At 51.8% G+C, this 15,697-nt stretch overlaps 1 protein-coding gene across 9 annotated transcripts in view; it reads right to left on the minus strand.

Moving 5' to 3' along the window:
- Positions 1-15,697, minus strand: part of RHBDF1 (rhomboid 5 homolog 1) — a 58,442-nt gene that overhangs the window by 16,812 nt on the left and 25,933 nt on the right. For 3 of the 9 annotated variants that reach the window (XM_072348732.1, XM_072348730.1, XM_072348724.1), the window contains exons 1-2: positions 13,584-13,716; positions 1,423-1,558 (exon numbers count right to left, since the gene is read on the minus strand). In XM_072348732.1, the coding sequence (XP_072204833.1) occupies positions 1,423-1,536 (114 nt within the window). In that variant the 5' untranslated portion in view covers positions 1,537-1,558; positions 13,584-13,716. Of the gene's footprint in view, positions 1-1,422; positions 1,559-3,030; positions 3,076-3,310; positions 3,420-13,060; positions 13,142-13,583; positions 13,717-15,697 lie in introns of those variants that run through there. The other 6 variants (XM_072348725.1, XM_072348726.1, XM_072348727.1 and 3 more) reach the window with 5 other exon arrangements.

Here is a 15,697-nt window from a genome sequence, read left to right on the forward strand (position 1 = left end):
CAAATCACCAGACTGCTCTCAGCCCATCCTACTAACTGCCCCAAGGCTGCTCTGCATGAATTTTTCATTAGCTTGGCAGATACCATCCCCTTTCTAAAACACAGTGTGTGCAGATTACCTCTCTGCTTCACTTGCCAGTGAACCGACTGCTTCTCTGGTCAGACACTATCTGTAACTGCTTGAAACTCCAGTCCTTCTAGCCAGAGAGATAAAAACGTTCAGTAATCATAATTTTTATTCTTTTTCTTAAGTTTTATGTTAAAACAATGCCTGGACCCTCAGAATTTAAGCTACAGAAGCCTGTATGCACTCCCATGCACTGGGCTTTCAGAGAACATTACCTATGCCAACTTCCATTGAATTACAGTGCCTCTCCAGAAGAAGCCTAGTTGGATTTAGAGATTTCAGGCAAGAGAACATCCATCTAAGACTTAAGCAATTCAGAAAGCTTCAACCTACACAGTTAAAACCCCATGTTCTCCTCTAATCCTTGCAAAAAGAACCCCAACCTCTTTCCATCCAAAGGAAGACCAAGACCAAGCTGTATCTGCCAGAAGTCCATTTTTGCCCTTAGATCAAAGAACAGCAGAGGCCAGTCCACGCTCTTCCAAGAGCAATATGAATGCCACTTTAAGACAAGCACACCCTCAACACCCTTCCGAGGAAGATGCAGAACCTTCCATTTCTCTGAACCCAGACACCACACTCCACTCATGGATCTGCTTTTGGTGGAGGCAGTTTCTTATCCTGTAGCGAGGTCACGAGCAGACAGCAGTCATCTCACCCACATGTAAGCGTTTTGCCACTCTGAAGTAGAGATTCCTGTTATTCCTCCTATTCCCAGCAGAAACATGGGTGTTTTACTCATGCTTTGCGAAGTCCCACATAAACTATCATTTCATCTCTACTCCACCACTCTCCAATAACACTTATTTCTCTTCATATGTGAATTTCTTGCGCTCATGTTATTAACAACTTTGTGTTGCCAGTAACTGTTCTTTCTTTGCTGTTACTGATGACAGCCTGTCATTATCTTGGCTAGTCGTAAATCAAATTAATTCCCTGCTCGTTTCAGCAGGAACTCCAGCACTTTCAGGTTGGTGTTTCTATAGAAGACCTTCACTTCTTCAGTTCCTTTAAGGAATTCTTGCTTGGATCCCTCAGTCCCACATCCACCCTCTACACAAGGCCGCTTTCACAGTCCTCGCACCCGAACAGCCACATCCACTGATCTAAAAAGTGAAACACACTTCAGACCCTCCCTCCAAATCCCCTTCAAGGTGTAGCCTGTTACTGATCCTAATGACCTGTCACGCACAACACTGCCTTTCTCTTGGCCAGGGCTGCTGGAGACCATCACAGAGGCAAGCTGTCAGCATAGCAGGGCTCTGCACACCCCCTGCATCACCACAGTCTCCATACCTGCACTGGCTCTTCTGGCACCGGCATGGGCACAGGCACCGGGATGTCCAATTTTAACCATGGCGGCTTCTTCCGCTGTAAACTGCTCGTGCTGTCATGCCGTGCCTCCGACATCGTCCCACGTTTGTCTTCAGGCCTAGGAGAGGGGAGAGATCACATCTGAGAAAGGGTCAGACACATTCCTGATGCAGCACATGCTGTAGGGCCGGGCTGACCACCCTCCTCCTGGCTGCCATTCCCAGACCTGAGTCTTGCATGGGACAACTTCCGAGGGCTGACGAGGGTTCAGAAAATCAGAGCTTGTGCAGCCCTGCTCAGCCAGAGCAGCGTGCTTGGAGCACACAGCTTGTTTCTGAGGCTGGGGGACATCACAGCGGGTGCCAGAAATCACAGCCACAAGTTTCAGAGTTACTCTCCATTAAGATTTTCTGGGGCTACTGTGAAATCCAGATTCCAGAAGAAACAGTCATAATTATCTCTTAATTAGATCTGGAGCCAGTCCAACCAGCTAAGTAACTGCAGTGCTAAAAGCCGCTGACCTCTCTCTAAAAACAGCCTGTGACTCATGCAGGCTCCCTTGCCCACCCAAAGCCAAGCAGCACCATTTCCCTACTAACTGCTGTTTGGGAATTAGCAAGCGGCCACTTATAACCGCTTCTCCTAATCTCCTTTAAATGTAATCATTTTTCAGAAATACAGCGTAGAGCACAGAGTGCGGCATGAGCATCAGTTCAGCATTAATGCCAGTTCTCTAAGAGTGGTTTTCATACATAAATAATGATGATGTGGTACTTAAATAAAGCTGAGTTATAGAAACACCGAAGCAACCAGAGGGACTCTTTGCCCATTCTGTGACCTCTCTGCCTTCTCTGGCTGTTTGGGCTGCATGAAGCAGGACAGACTGTGCAGCTTCTCCAGGCTGTGAGAGCAATGCCTTTGCTGCACATGCTAAAGAAAGGGTTAGGAAAACTGATGTCACTGAAGGAATGAGATCACAGACCTCCACAAGTGCTTTCTAACCTAAGCTATTCCACAAGCACGTATTTCTTTCTTCCTTTCCTAGCACACGCACAATAGCAGGCTCGCAGTGGGAAGCACACGTGCTGAATGGGCCAACAGATCCAATTCCTTCTCAGCTTCCTTGAGCTGCCCCAGACCACAGATCCCACAGGAGACAAAAACCAGCAGGGTGCCGGCCTTATCCTCACCCCAAAGCAAACAGATGGAATGAGCATCCCGGTAACTTTGCAAGTATGCACAATTTGAGAGGGAGCAGAAGAAAGCTCTCACTGGATTAAAGCTCAGCAGTGTTACAGTGCTGAATGCACTTATACTGAACGCACATGATCTAAAATGCAAGGTGGGAATTCTTCCTTGAGCACAGACAGGGTCAGAGCAGCAGTGAGACCTCTGTCTGTTCTCAGAGACATCCAGCACTCAGCTAAACAAGGCCCTAAGCGGTGCAGCACACAAACCAGACAGCCTGCAAGGGCCTTTCCAGGCTAAATTAGGCTCTGGTTCTCTGACACTGCCTGCCTTCTGTGGCACTTCTACCAGCTCCCCACCCAACTGCTCAGGAAAGGGAGCCACACAAACACTGAGGCTTACCAGTGCAAATGGTACATGGTGATGGGGAGCAGGTCAACAAAAGGGAGAGGAGGGTAACCTGGACTGGGTTAGGAGAGGAGAATCTCATCTAAAAGCGGGTGACGACCAGCTGCAAGCACAGTCACACAGGCTGGGCTGGCTGCCAGGAGAGCAGGGCTCAGCTGAGCTGGAATGAGGGGAAGGGAAGACTCAGCTGTAGGTGGATGAAGGTTTGGGTTTCAGCAAATACCACAGGCCCCCAAAAGTCTGGGAATTCACAGTCTGGCCTGTACAGACTTACCCTTTGTACACACACCACCATCCCGCATGCACAGAAGCGGTGCCTCACAACAAAAGGTCATAATTCCTTACTTTGCTCCATTTATAGCTGCAGAGGTGCCTAAAAGCATCTACTCCAACTTCCTACGTGATGCAGATAGCAAGGATATTAGGAGGGCTCCTGCCTGCTCGTGTGCACTTCTGAAGGGGATTTGCTGGTGCCATACTTGCCCCCTGCCCAAGCATCACCTAAAAGAGCAACAAAGCAAGCAAACACCTCAGTGCCAGGCAACAAAACACTGAGTTGCACACTAAACCCGTGACTATTTTCAAGAGGTGTTCCAGGACACAGTATCTATGTAATTAATCACACCAGTAGGCTTGGCTTCAAAGCTGACTGCATTGACACGTATATCGTTTGAATGACCATTCAAATATCCCCAATCCCTGCTTCTCAGTTCTGCCTGAATCAGTATTTTCAAGAGATCACTGACAGCAGCAGGATAGGATCATACACAGTATAGCCATGCAAGGTCAGGCCAAGTGTCTGCCTAAATCCAGTATCTCATTACTAGAGGTTGCCTGGCAATCAGTACAGAGCACAGGATCACTTGACACTTGTATCTCCCAGGACAGAGTCACTGCATGAGCTATGAATAACTCAGAGGTTTCTTGTGCCAGAGACGTCTTTGCATTTAACCATTTTCTGTTTTCATCTTTACGTCCATCCAATGATGCATAAACTCACTTTAAAAACCAATGCAATCTTTGATTGCAGCCTTTTAGTACTCATAAGTGCCAGTGGCAGAGCAGAAACACATGCTGTATGATGAGCTGTACTCCTCAGATTGTCCTTAAACCTGATACTTCCTGCATTCACTTGATGCCTCACTTCTTGGGCCAGATGAGCAAATAGCTTTTCCCTACCCCTCTTCTCCACTCCAGTCCTGGCTGTACAGATCTGTTCCAGGCCTGTCCTACCATCCTCTCTGCACATATATTAGGATATCCTACTGGGTAGGACAGAAGCTTGGAGGCTCAGAAGCAGCTGGAAGGAGGCAGAAGGGCTCTATACCTGCCTGCACTGCTGGCAGTGCTTGCACATTCCCTGTCCTGGCTGAGGCAGGCAGCAGGCTTCTGAGTAGAATGGCAGCAAAGAAGTCAGGATGCTCGATATGCTCTCCAGACAGCAGCCAGGGAGGCAGCAGGATTGCCATGGCCCCAGGGAGTCCGAGGAGAAGCTGAGCAGCGGGGTGTCAGCTTCAGTGCTGCCAATAACATCATCTAGCATGGATCAGACCCAACTAGTAACAAGGATTATCTCAAACACCAGGAGCAAGCCAGACCTTTAAAACAAGCCAGATGGAAGGCTGAGGGCAGGCAGGGATGGAGTAGGCAGAACAGGCTCATGACCCTGTGCGCTGGGGGAGAGCTGCTGAGAGACCAGCACCGCCCAGGCTTTGGCTGAGAGCTGCATTACATCCCACACCAAGAAACCCCTTTGGAAATAAAGCAAGAGCATCAACCCATCCTGGTGGGGATCTCTCCTGCATTCCTCACCGCTCAGAGGAGCTCAGAGGAGATGCTGTCGCCCAAGGGGCAGATTTACCCCAGTGAGCCACCTCAAAGTGTTCCACCAGCACAAAACTAATCCAAAAGTAAACTGCTACTTGTTGATCTGACATCCCAAAGAGGCTCAGAACTGCAGATAAGCTCTGAGCAACCGAAGACAGGAAGGGTAGGACCTGCCTGTTCAGTGATTGCTCACCATGATATCAGCTTAGCTGAAACATCAAACCAGGCATGAGCCTTTGTCAACTGCCTCCCAAAACAGCTCCCCTCTAGAGCAGCTTTCACACAAGCTCCAATGGAACCGTGCACCATCTCCCTCCCAGGAACATACACGGGCACTATGCACTGACCCAGTGGCAGCTCTGATGAGTGCCCTCAGGGAGTCAGAAAAACGGGTGTATTCATCCTGAGACACTGTGGGGACAAGCCAACAACACAGCCTACAGAACAACCAGGGACCAGGAAGCAGCTGTAATCGTGGGACACAAAGTGAGGGACAACTCATGCTGATGTCAGACACTGAGAGGAGGACAGCATGCCCCATCTCACCCCAGCTCAGGGCACTATCCAGAGGCAATGGCAGGGGCTCAAACAAAAGGTCTACACTTGAGCAGGTGGCTCTAAAAGCAGACCGTGGAAAGGAAGAACACAAGCACTACTACTGAGATGCTGCAGCGAGAATCAGCTGAATGCAGAAGCCATGGGGAAGTTCTTTAACTTCTGTGGCTACACAAGCAAGCAACCCAGCACTGAGGGATCCTACTTTGAACCACTTAATGTAATAGGCTGAGAAATACCAGTGGAAACTTCCTGTCTTGGAAGACATCAGGCAGACCCATAGACAGGAAATATGAAGCTGCATTAGAAAAAGAAGAAGGAAAAAAAAGGTTTTGGATTTAATGCAAAGCCCTGTAGGATGATACTGGCATGCAAGAGATGCAAGGAGCACAAAGCCTCACCTGGACCTCGGAGAAGGTTCAGCTACACAGAGCCAGTGGGTCTTAAACACAGGCTGTAAGAACATCCACCAGTGAGGTGCAAATGGCTGTGAGCCAATCACATGACCGTGAAAGCAGATCCAAGGCTCCTTTGAGCAACTAATTTCCCTGATTTTCAGAAGATGCGAATCATGACGGAAACCAACTAAAAATGAGCTCTTATGGGCTTTCAAAGCAGCAGGACATGAGGGGCATCCAGGTCTGATGCCCTCATATGAAAGAGGTGAAAAAGAGCTCCAAAAGTTCTCCAGATTTCTGCTAGTGCCTGCTGGGACTGTGTCTGCTCGTCTCCATAAACAGGTTAGAAGATGCCTCCAGCTGCAATCTGCAAACACTCCCACAGGCAGCATGCTCTCATCTGCCAGGTCCTTCAGTTCCAGCAGACAAAAGGCAGAGCAGGAGTCAGCACACAGAAGTAAACACTAAAATTCCAGCTCTGAAGACACCACAGCCACTCGCAGGAGAAGCGAGCCAACAGCAGCAGTGTCCCCAGCTGCTGTGCTGTCCCCTTCTCATACTGGTACAGCCACCCCTGTAGCTGCCTGGTGCAGAAACCAACCCACATCACTCAGCAAAGAAATAGGTTTGTTCCAGCCCAGGTTCCTTCCCTGCTCCAAGTCACCACGTGGCTCTATGAATACTTGTGGCAGTGCAAGAAGAGGGGAAGCAGCAGGAGCAGCTGCAGCCAGATGATGGAATCGCTTCTCCAGGCAGCACAGTTTGAAGTGATCGTGAAAACATGGCCTAAAACTCACATTTGTAGCACTGTGGGAAGCTAGCAGTTATCACAAGGGGGAGGTGGTAGGTTCTGCATCTCTTGAGGCCTAAGTTATTTTCTCAGTGCAGGTGCTGAGTGCAGCAGGAATGAAGTACTACTGTTTCACCAGAGGCAGAGTGAATTTTTGCTGGAGTCGCTGGACAGGAAAACAACTCCATGGACCTCTCCAGAGCTGACAGCCAAGCCTCACACACAGAGAGCTTCCACAGAAGGGCTTCCAAGCTTCCCCTGCTAACTTAAGGCCAGTAGCACCAGCAAGAGCAGCCAAGTACAGCAGACGGGGCAGAAGCACCACCTTTCCCATTCTTCTGCAGCATGTGTGTCCCAGATGACAGAAGAACACTCGTGGCACTATGCAGAATGTGCCCCAGAGCCCAGACATAGCCCAGATAGTGAACAGCAGGCACCCAGATCAGCCTTCCCTGAAACCAGCAAGGGGAGCAGTAAGCATAATACACAAAGAGGAGGGAGCAGCAGGAAGCTTTCTGGAGCACTCTGGTGTCTTCATCCTGTTTGTATTTCTCCATGAACACACCCTGCAGCTTTGCATAGGGAATGCTAGCCTGGCATGTCATGCGACAGCCACATTCCTGCTGCCACATCCTCATGCCTTGCACAGAGCACACTGTTTATGGGCTGCACCTGGGCACGGGCTGATAGCTGGACTGCCTAATAGCTCCAGCAACAGCACATTGAGCACTGTAGCTGAGCAGCTGGCAGTGAGCAGCACCTCCCTTCCCTGGTGAATGACCACTGCCTGCTCCTCCAAATAGAGCTGGCTTTTACTTAGATCCACCACCAGCCCCCAGACATATCTCTGTATGCTGATACAGGACACCAGGATACTGCTGCTGGTCCAGTGCTACACTGCACTCAGCTAAACTGGATAGCACTGTAATCACATTAACAACCCAGGTATTAACAAATTCAATTATAAATAACCCACTGCCAACACTGGCAGTTTATGCAGGGGAAGGTTCACCTAAACAAGCCTTGTTCTTGCAGCCTTCCCAAAGGTGACTACACTGAGGCAGCAGAGCCCTGAGTTCCCCAACAGCAGCACAGCAGGCTCCTGGGACTGTGTTCTTCAGCGTCACTGGAGCTCACTGCTAACAAAGAAGCAGGAAAGAGTGATCACAGAAACTATTTTAGTACGTATTTAACTCACTGCAAAAGCTCGATGGGGCCCCAGAAGACACTGCACTGGTTTGTATTAGTAGCACAAGGGATGCACAGCGAGGGACTGGCTCACCCACTGGTACCATGGGCACATTCACTACCTCGATGATGCAGGTTCAAATAAGGTTTTGTCAGCACAGCCATAACCCCCCATTAGAAAGTAAAAGATAACAAGATCCTATCACTGTATTTCAACAAAGGTATCCTTTTTCATTGAAATTCTGCATTTGTAACTTTGTTTTTCTAGCAGCCTGCACTTTCATTTCAGGTACTGCAATTCATAACACATGGAAAGCTAAGTACAAGGCACCAGAATGAATTTCAAGGCAGAGAGACCGCTGGCTCTGGCTGCTTTTGGAATGGCTGCTGCCCATGCACCAACCTCAGCATTAAAAGCAGCTAAGAATCACTATTTGTTGCGCTAAATAAAAATATCTCACTGGCAAATGAGATCAAAACTGCCGCAGATGACAACATTTCCTATGGAAAGTTACATAGATCCACAATGAATGGCAATCTGAAACAAAAAACTTGGAGGAAATAACAAACGCAGAAGCCACTGGAAGACATTGTATATTCAGGAGGGATGGAAGCAGCAGCATATGAGCCATCCGGGCCATTTCTTTACCTGTTCCTTTGAAATGCAGTGCATCCTCACTCAGCATCACACATCTGCTTTCTCCGTTGTGACAGGAGTTCTGATCCCCTGAATACAAGAGTAAGCCCACATGCACCAGCAATGCCCACAGCAGCAAGGACTGCTCTTCTTGCAAAAGGAGATGCTCCTGTTGCTCCAGTTTCTGCTCTTGCTGGGACTCAACAGCTGGCCATCCATCTTCTCTTTCTTTGTCTAATGTGAAAGCAATTGTGGGAAGAGCTTGTCTTGCTCTGCAGGTGTGGGCTCGTGTAAATCCATGTGTCCCCAATGCTCCAAGTCACAGAGCAAAGAAAAGTGATCAACATTTTAACTTTGTTTCAAGAAGAAGATAAAAAAGTGAAACATTTTTACAACGTAAGGCCCAGTCTGAGTGAATGGCACTTTCCGCCCCACAGCTCCCTCAGCCCTAACAGTCCCAGGGCAGCCGGTGAAAGGGAAGGCATGCTCACACCTTTTGGCAAAGCGACTCAGAGCCAGCTGTCTTCTGCAGCTCACTTTAAGGTACTGATCATTGCATTCAAGTGAGGGAGAAACATACCTCCCATCTGCCGATTGCTACGGGGCAACAACACCTGAAACACGGAGGCTGTATTCACCACCCCCAGACATCTGAGTCCCCAAGACTTTAACATTCAAGCTGCTACAACTTGCATGAAGTTAAAGCTGAGTGAGCGCCAGACCTGCAGTACAGTAAAAGCAGCATCTTGTGCAGGATGACCTCATCCAGACTGCTCCTTCTCAAAGGAAAACCTTCCAAGCAGACACTGCTGCTGACCAGCAGAGCAAGGGGCTGCCTCGCAGCGAAGTGGAAACAGGAAGGGGAGGAGGCAGCTAGGTAGGCGACCCAGAAAAGGCACGATCAGGCATGTCTTCCGATCTCTTCTCCCCTGGGAGGACTTTTGCAACATGCTTCTTAGATCACTGAGAAGTTACATTTCCTTTAATAATCGCTGTTTTGGAGATGCTGATTACTAAAGCCCAGAACCTCTGAGGACGTACCTTTAGGTACTGCTCAGGTCTATACTGCAATAGGTCTAACGTTTCTGCAGCACACACAAAATAGCTTCGACTAAGTTTGAAACAAACGGTGCTGAAGAACAAGCCCAAAGGCAGTTTTAGCCTTATGTCAATTTGGCATTTACTGTCCCTACTGCAAACAGAGCACACAAGCAATAAACCTGCACTACATAACATCTGCGGGCCCAACAGCTGAGGTTGATATGAAGAATAAACTGCTTCCACCATGCAGCAAACAGACACTGTTTGTTATTCATAAGGATTTGACCAGAGTTTGGGTGAAAAAAACTCTTCTACTGATTTGTTCTTTGTGGTACCACCTCAACACCTGAACTTTTTTGTTCTTTTTTGTGTTTTTTTTTGTTGTTTTGTTTGTTTGTTTAAAGAAAGGAAAACCCACTTCCTCATTCCTACAGCAGCACGGACTGCCGCAAGTATCGAAGTATCAGGGACGTGATCTTAACTGGGCTTCCACTAGTCTTGGTGAGCAGCCAAATGAGCAGCACTAAAAAGCCCCTGAAGTTCAGCCAGCAAGGACCTGACAATATGCAACCTCAACATGAACGCACCGTGCTCCAGTTCCACGAGCTACTGTCTCACTGTCAGAGCTGCCCCAGCCCTTCCCGATGGCACTGCCAGCAGCCAGAGGGAGGGCTGACAGACAAGGCAAGCCCTGCCCTGCCCTCCCTGTGCTGAGTGAGGGGCTCTGCATCCCAGTGCAAGTTGCGATCCACACACTGAATCTGTTCAGGGCTTTTCAGGAACACAACCATGGGAAATAGTGCCTAAGAGATCCACTCATTTCCAAGGTGAAATCTTGCCTGTTGCTTCCCTCATCTCTGGGGTCTGACTGCTGCAAGGGCTGGGAACATCATTCTCAAATGCTCTTCTGTCACTTGCATGGTGGGTGATGGCCTGAGAGAGGAGTTACTGGACAGTAACTGACTGAGCAACAAGTCCTAACATCCATTCAATCTGCCAGTTCTACTTTCCAGGAGCACCAGGACATTTTACCCATGAGCCAGACACAGTAATTGCCATTAAATCCAGGTTGCAGCTCCCACAACGCAAGTTGTAGCTAGAGAGGATGCAACACAACTCTGTGAGCTGGCAGGCAATGCACACATTCCATGGGTTACCTAAAACGACAAGTATATACCCAGCAGCAGGGAGGCAACCTTACGGTAACAGTGCCAGATCTGCACAGTTCCTGTCTGCTTCATTCCAACCAGATGATGACAAAGTTACACAAAGGGTCTGGCACCTCCTCGTCTGAAAAGAAACTAATCCACATCTGAGCTCAGAGGAGGGAAAAAAAAGAAGGAATCTATCCTCAAGTTTTAAGTACTTCTACTGAAACGATGGTGACAGGCAGGTGGCTGCGGGAATTAATAAGCATTGAGTTTAGTCTCAAGTAAGGGTGGAACCTCTGCAAAGGGTGTACAGTCTTCACACGATGCCAAGGACTCCATAAAGAACTAAGGAAAAAAGGTAGAAGCCACAAGGATTAAGGAAGACAGGTTAAAAGTTCTGGAGATGAAGATGCAGAAATGCCAGCCGCTCAGCCCATCTCACACACAGGCAGTGGCCCCAGCAGCACAGCGGGTGCTCTGCCAGCCCTGTCGCTGGGTGCACTGAATAGGAAAGGAAAACAACCCGGGACTCTTGCTCATGTTGCCCATCTCAGACCTTCAGCACTAACTGGGCTATGTGCTCACTCTGCAGAAAGATCCAATACACTGAATGGAATCAAACCTTTACTATTTATATTTAAGCATGCAGGCTCTGTGCCCGAAATAAACTGTCCTATCATGCTACACTCAGCAGACCCTGCCTGGTTCAGGGCAACATGCTGGGACTTGCTGGCTACTCTCCGGGGCTGGATTCCAGAGGAACAGGACGGATGATCCCAAAAGGAATTCCTATTCCTGCCTGGCGCTCACTCTCAGCCGCAGCACTTTCAATCCCCACTGCAGAAATGAAAGGTGCTGCCGGCCAGACCCAGCAACAGGGGCTGTTCCCCTCCATGGGGCATCACCCCCAGAGCCGACCTGCGCAGGGAAGAGGTGCAGACCACACTCTGGGCCCAGAGCCCAGCTGAGGCCCACCCCGCACAGAGCAAGGTGTTGCTCAGCCCTGGGCCACGGCTTTCCCCAGAACCTGAAAAGCCTGTTTGTAGGCAGATCTCCTCCAAGTGGATTGCTTAAAAAAAAAAAAAAAGGCCTGTCATGGGAAGTCCCAGAGCAGAACGAGTTCTGTGGGAGTTGCTTTTACACTGCCCAGTGTCAACCTCCTTTCATGGGAACGGGCTGCAGCGGGCACAGTGCTGACACACGGCTGTACCGGAGCCGCTCCTGCCAGGAAGCTTGGGACAAGGAGCTCAGGGACAGCAGCAGGGCTCACCCTCCTCTCCCCAGACCAAACCAGGTCCCCCTTACCCAGCACAGGGATGGCAGAGCCCTTTTGGCCATGGAAAGACCTCAGTAGCAATGAGGATCCCTGTGCAGAGCAGCAGGAGGGGGAAATTCTGTGAGATAGCTGTGATCAACAGACTAGAGGGACAACAAGCAAACAAGCCACAAGGCCTCTCTTGAAGCCCTTGAAGGAAGGAAGAACCTAAAAGCTCACCTCCTCTTTCCAACTATATCAACAGATACAACACAGCTTATCACCTCCTCTTGCAAACATTGCATCACAGAGATACGTTGCTTTCCAGCTCTTCTATTTCCACACACAGAGCAAAGACCTGATTCTCCTTCCCAGGGTCCACACCCCAGCTAGCCCCAAGTGGGCCGTTCTGCCCCTGCATTTATTGTCTTTGTATCAGTATTACCACAGCAAAAACATGGTGTTCTCTCCTCAGCCCATGCTTTGTTTCAAAGCGCCTTCAGATCCCTTCCTCTGGCTTTTGCCCCTCACCCCTTCCCATTACGTATAGCTTTTTTCCTTTACTGCAGAATGCACAGCTTTCTTCTCAGAGGAAATCAGCAGCCAAGGGGACAAAAACAGGAAAAAAAGAACCAACTTCCTGCTTGCTGGAGACATCCCCAACCAACACCACCACAAACCCAACCTGCGAGAGCACGAGCAGTCAGCACTGCAGGGAACGTCCCACTGGGCAACCCTCATCTGTGCCCCTGACACCACTTGAGTTACACGAAAGGAAAGCACAAGACAAAAAGCACTCTGGGGCCCCTTTGGTGCACCATTACATGGGTGTGTTACAAGGGGGAAAGAGGACGAGTGGCTTTCTGAGAAGTCCAAAAAGACTTGGCACTGATGGTGCAATTCTGCAAGAGCTTCTGCCAGCACCACGCTGTGATTCCCTCGTTTCAGTGAGGAAAAAAATTAACGTGGGACTGAATGCGGAGGAAAACTCACATACAGAAACCACGAACCCTGCTCAGCTCACGAGGCAGCTGCCCAACGACCAGTGCCAGCACCAGGGGAGCAGTGGGTGGGAACGCATGGCAAGATGGGGCTGGGAAAGCCTTTCAAGCATGGACCTGGCTCAACTGAAACGAGCCATAAACATGCTCCTTCCACTGCAGCCAAACTCGCCGGCATCACCTGGTCCCCACACCACCGCTGCAGACCCCGTCACTCCCGGTCCTAAAGGCTGAACGGGTCCCGTGCCGCTGTTCCTGCCCTTGGCCGGACTCCGAGAGCTGACGGGACAGGGCTGTCCCTGCGGCACCGGGACGAGCCGAGGATCAGCAGCAGTCCGAGGCCGACAGCTGCACCCGCGGACGCTCCAGTGCCCGTTTGAGAGACGCCAGCCGAGGGCTGAGGACGAGATGCCCGGCCCCTCCGCTCGGGACAGCGCTCGGAGCCGGCACCTGCGCGCAGCACCGCGGAGCCTCCTCCCGCCGGCGTTCCTCCGCCGGACGGACGCCGTTCGAGGCGCGGGGAGCCCGGGGGGTGCCCGCAGGGCCGGGCCGGTCGGTGCCGCCAGCAGGGGGCTGCAGAGCCGCAGCGGAGGCGGCGGGACCGCGGAGCGGGACGGATCCCGCGACTCACGTGCGCAGCGGGGCCGTGGCAGCGCCCCTCGCCCAACGCCCCCCGCCCCGCCGCCCCCCTGCCCCGCACTCACCGGGAAGGCGGGGAAGTGCCTCGGCGAGCCGCCGGACTCGGGCCGCCCCAGTGCGGCTAAGGGGCCGCCGCCGCGGAGCACGGCCCGAGCAGGGCGCGGAGACTCCTCCCCCGTGCCAGGGGCCGGCCGGCCGGGCACGCCATTCACAGCCGCGGCATGCAAATGGCCGCTGGGCGCCGCGCCGGGCTCCGCGGTGTGCGCCCCGCCGAGGAGCTGCGAGCGCACGGGGCCGCGGGGCGCATCCCGCCGAGCCGCCGCCTGACTCACGGCGCTGGAATGCGCCGCGCCGGGCGGAAGCGGCCGGTCCTCGGCCCCCGCCCGCGGCCCCCGAAGTGCGGAGGCCGCCCCCCTCCCGCTCCCCGCCTCGCTCCGTCGAGGCCGGTTGCGGGCCGGGCTCGCGGTCTGCGGCTCGGAGCCCATCCCGGGGTCCGTCTCGGAGAGCGGGCGGTACCCCCCCGCCGGCGCCGAGCTCAGCCGCGCGGTACCACGGTGTCGTCAGAAAAGCCGGTCCCGTTACTTCCGAGCCTTCGGCTGCTCCGGAGCTGCGTTCCCGGAGCGCCCAGCTCCGAAGCAGCCGTGCTCGGGGGCTGTGGAGTTGATCCCCGACGGGCATTTGCGGAGCCCAAAGCCAGGAGCTGGGCAGTTTGCATTGCTGGCACTGTGCTGGCAGAAGGGACCGGCAGTGCTCAGACCACAGCCGGCCTTCGGGGTCCCACCGCCACCCCTGGGAGCCCTCGAGGCTTCCCCAGTACAGGTGCATGCAACTGGCCCCTAGAGCTGCTGGCAGTGGCTGCACTGCTCTCAGCCCACTGCTCTTTCTTGCCACTGTACTGTCCTTTTCCTCCCTGCCTCGTTTTCCTGCCTCTCCTGCGACTGTTATTCCTGTGTTTCCCATCATGTCCTTCACCTTCTCCCCCAGCCATTTGCTTAGTGTATCATCCCTTCCCCAAGCTGTTTCTTTCCTCCTGGCCCAACCATTCCCCCTCCTGCATGGCAGGCTCCGTATCACTGCTCAACTTTTGTCCTGGGACTGCTGCTGACGATTTCTCCATCCGGCCTCTGCAGAGCATTGCTCAGCATGCATTGCTCACGCCGAGGTTAGATAGATCCCCATCAGACACTCCCATAAGGCCAGCAGCGTGTACGTCCATCTTCATCCAGTCCCAAAACCACAGCTCCATATGGTTTTTATATCAGAAATCGCTGGCGGGAGCATCCTTTGCTATATTGCCATCTCCATCATGCGAGGGTGATGAAGACAAGTGGGAGAACTGCGTGCGCTGAGAGCTCAGCACTGCTTTACTCAGCAGCCCCCAGGGAGCCACGCTGACCACTGATGAACCAGCACAGAGCTGCCCCACAGAGCCCTTGACAAGGTGGAAACCAAACTGCATGCAGAACCCCAATCGCCCACAGGGCTCCATGAAACTTAACAGCCACAAATTGTTTTCATATGTTTCCACCACACAAACAAGGAGAAGGAGCGCCCGGTAATGTAAGAGAGATGAACTTGCAGGCCCCTCAGAAGGAATGTACTGGAGGCAGAGCTGCTCTGACCCAGCCCTGCTCTCAGCCTTCTGCCAACAGCGGGTGTGTTTTGTGAGGAAAACAAAGTCCTTGCACTGAAACATGATTTCTCACTCCTATCCAACACCATTGCAGCCCTCCTCACACCACTCTGAGCTAAGGCGTTCCTCCTTCACAACGTCACATCTTATCAGCCCAAAACACGTGAAATGAGGTGACTTAAAGGCAGATTCTGGCGGCAACAATCAGCCTGTGGTCATGACATGAGACACATCCATAGGATGTGTGGGCACAGAACAGGCTCCACAGGGCAGTGGTCACAGATGCTGCTCTCAGACATGGGGTTTGGGTGATCCCGTGTGGGTCCAGGAGTTGATAAACGTATTTTCATCTCTGTTCATTGAGTGTCACTCCCAAGGAAGGCCTTAGCAGGTTCCCCTCCAAACCTGGTAGGTGGTGGGGTGGGTTGGCCCCAAGATGCAGAGCTGTTCTCCATCCCTTCCCAGCAGCTCTGAGGATGGTTCCCTTGGCACTGAGATGGGATATCAGGTGTTGGCGGTGTTTCACATGAATAAATCAGAGTCACT

This window comes from Excalfactoria chinensis, chromosome 14 (assembly GCF_039878825.1).
Source record: "Excalfactoria chinensis isolate bCotChi1 chromosome 14, bCotChi1.hap2, whole genome shotgun sequence".
In the NCBI taxonomy this organism is placed as follows: Eukaryota; Metazoa; Chordata; class Aves; order Galliformes; family Phasianidae; genus Excalfactoria; species Excalfactoria chinensis.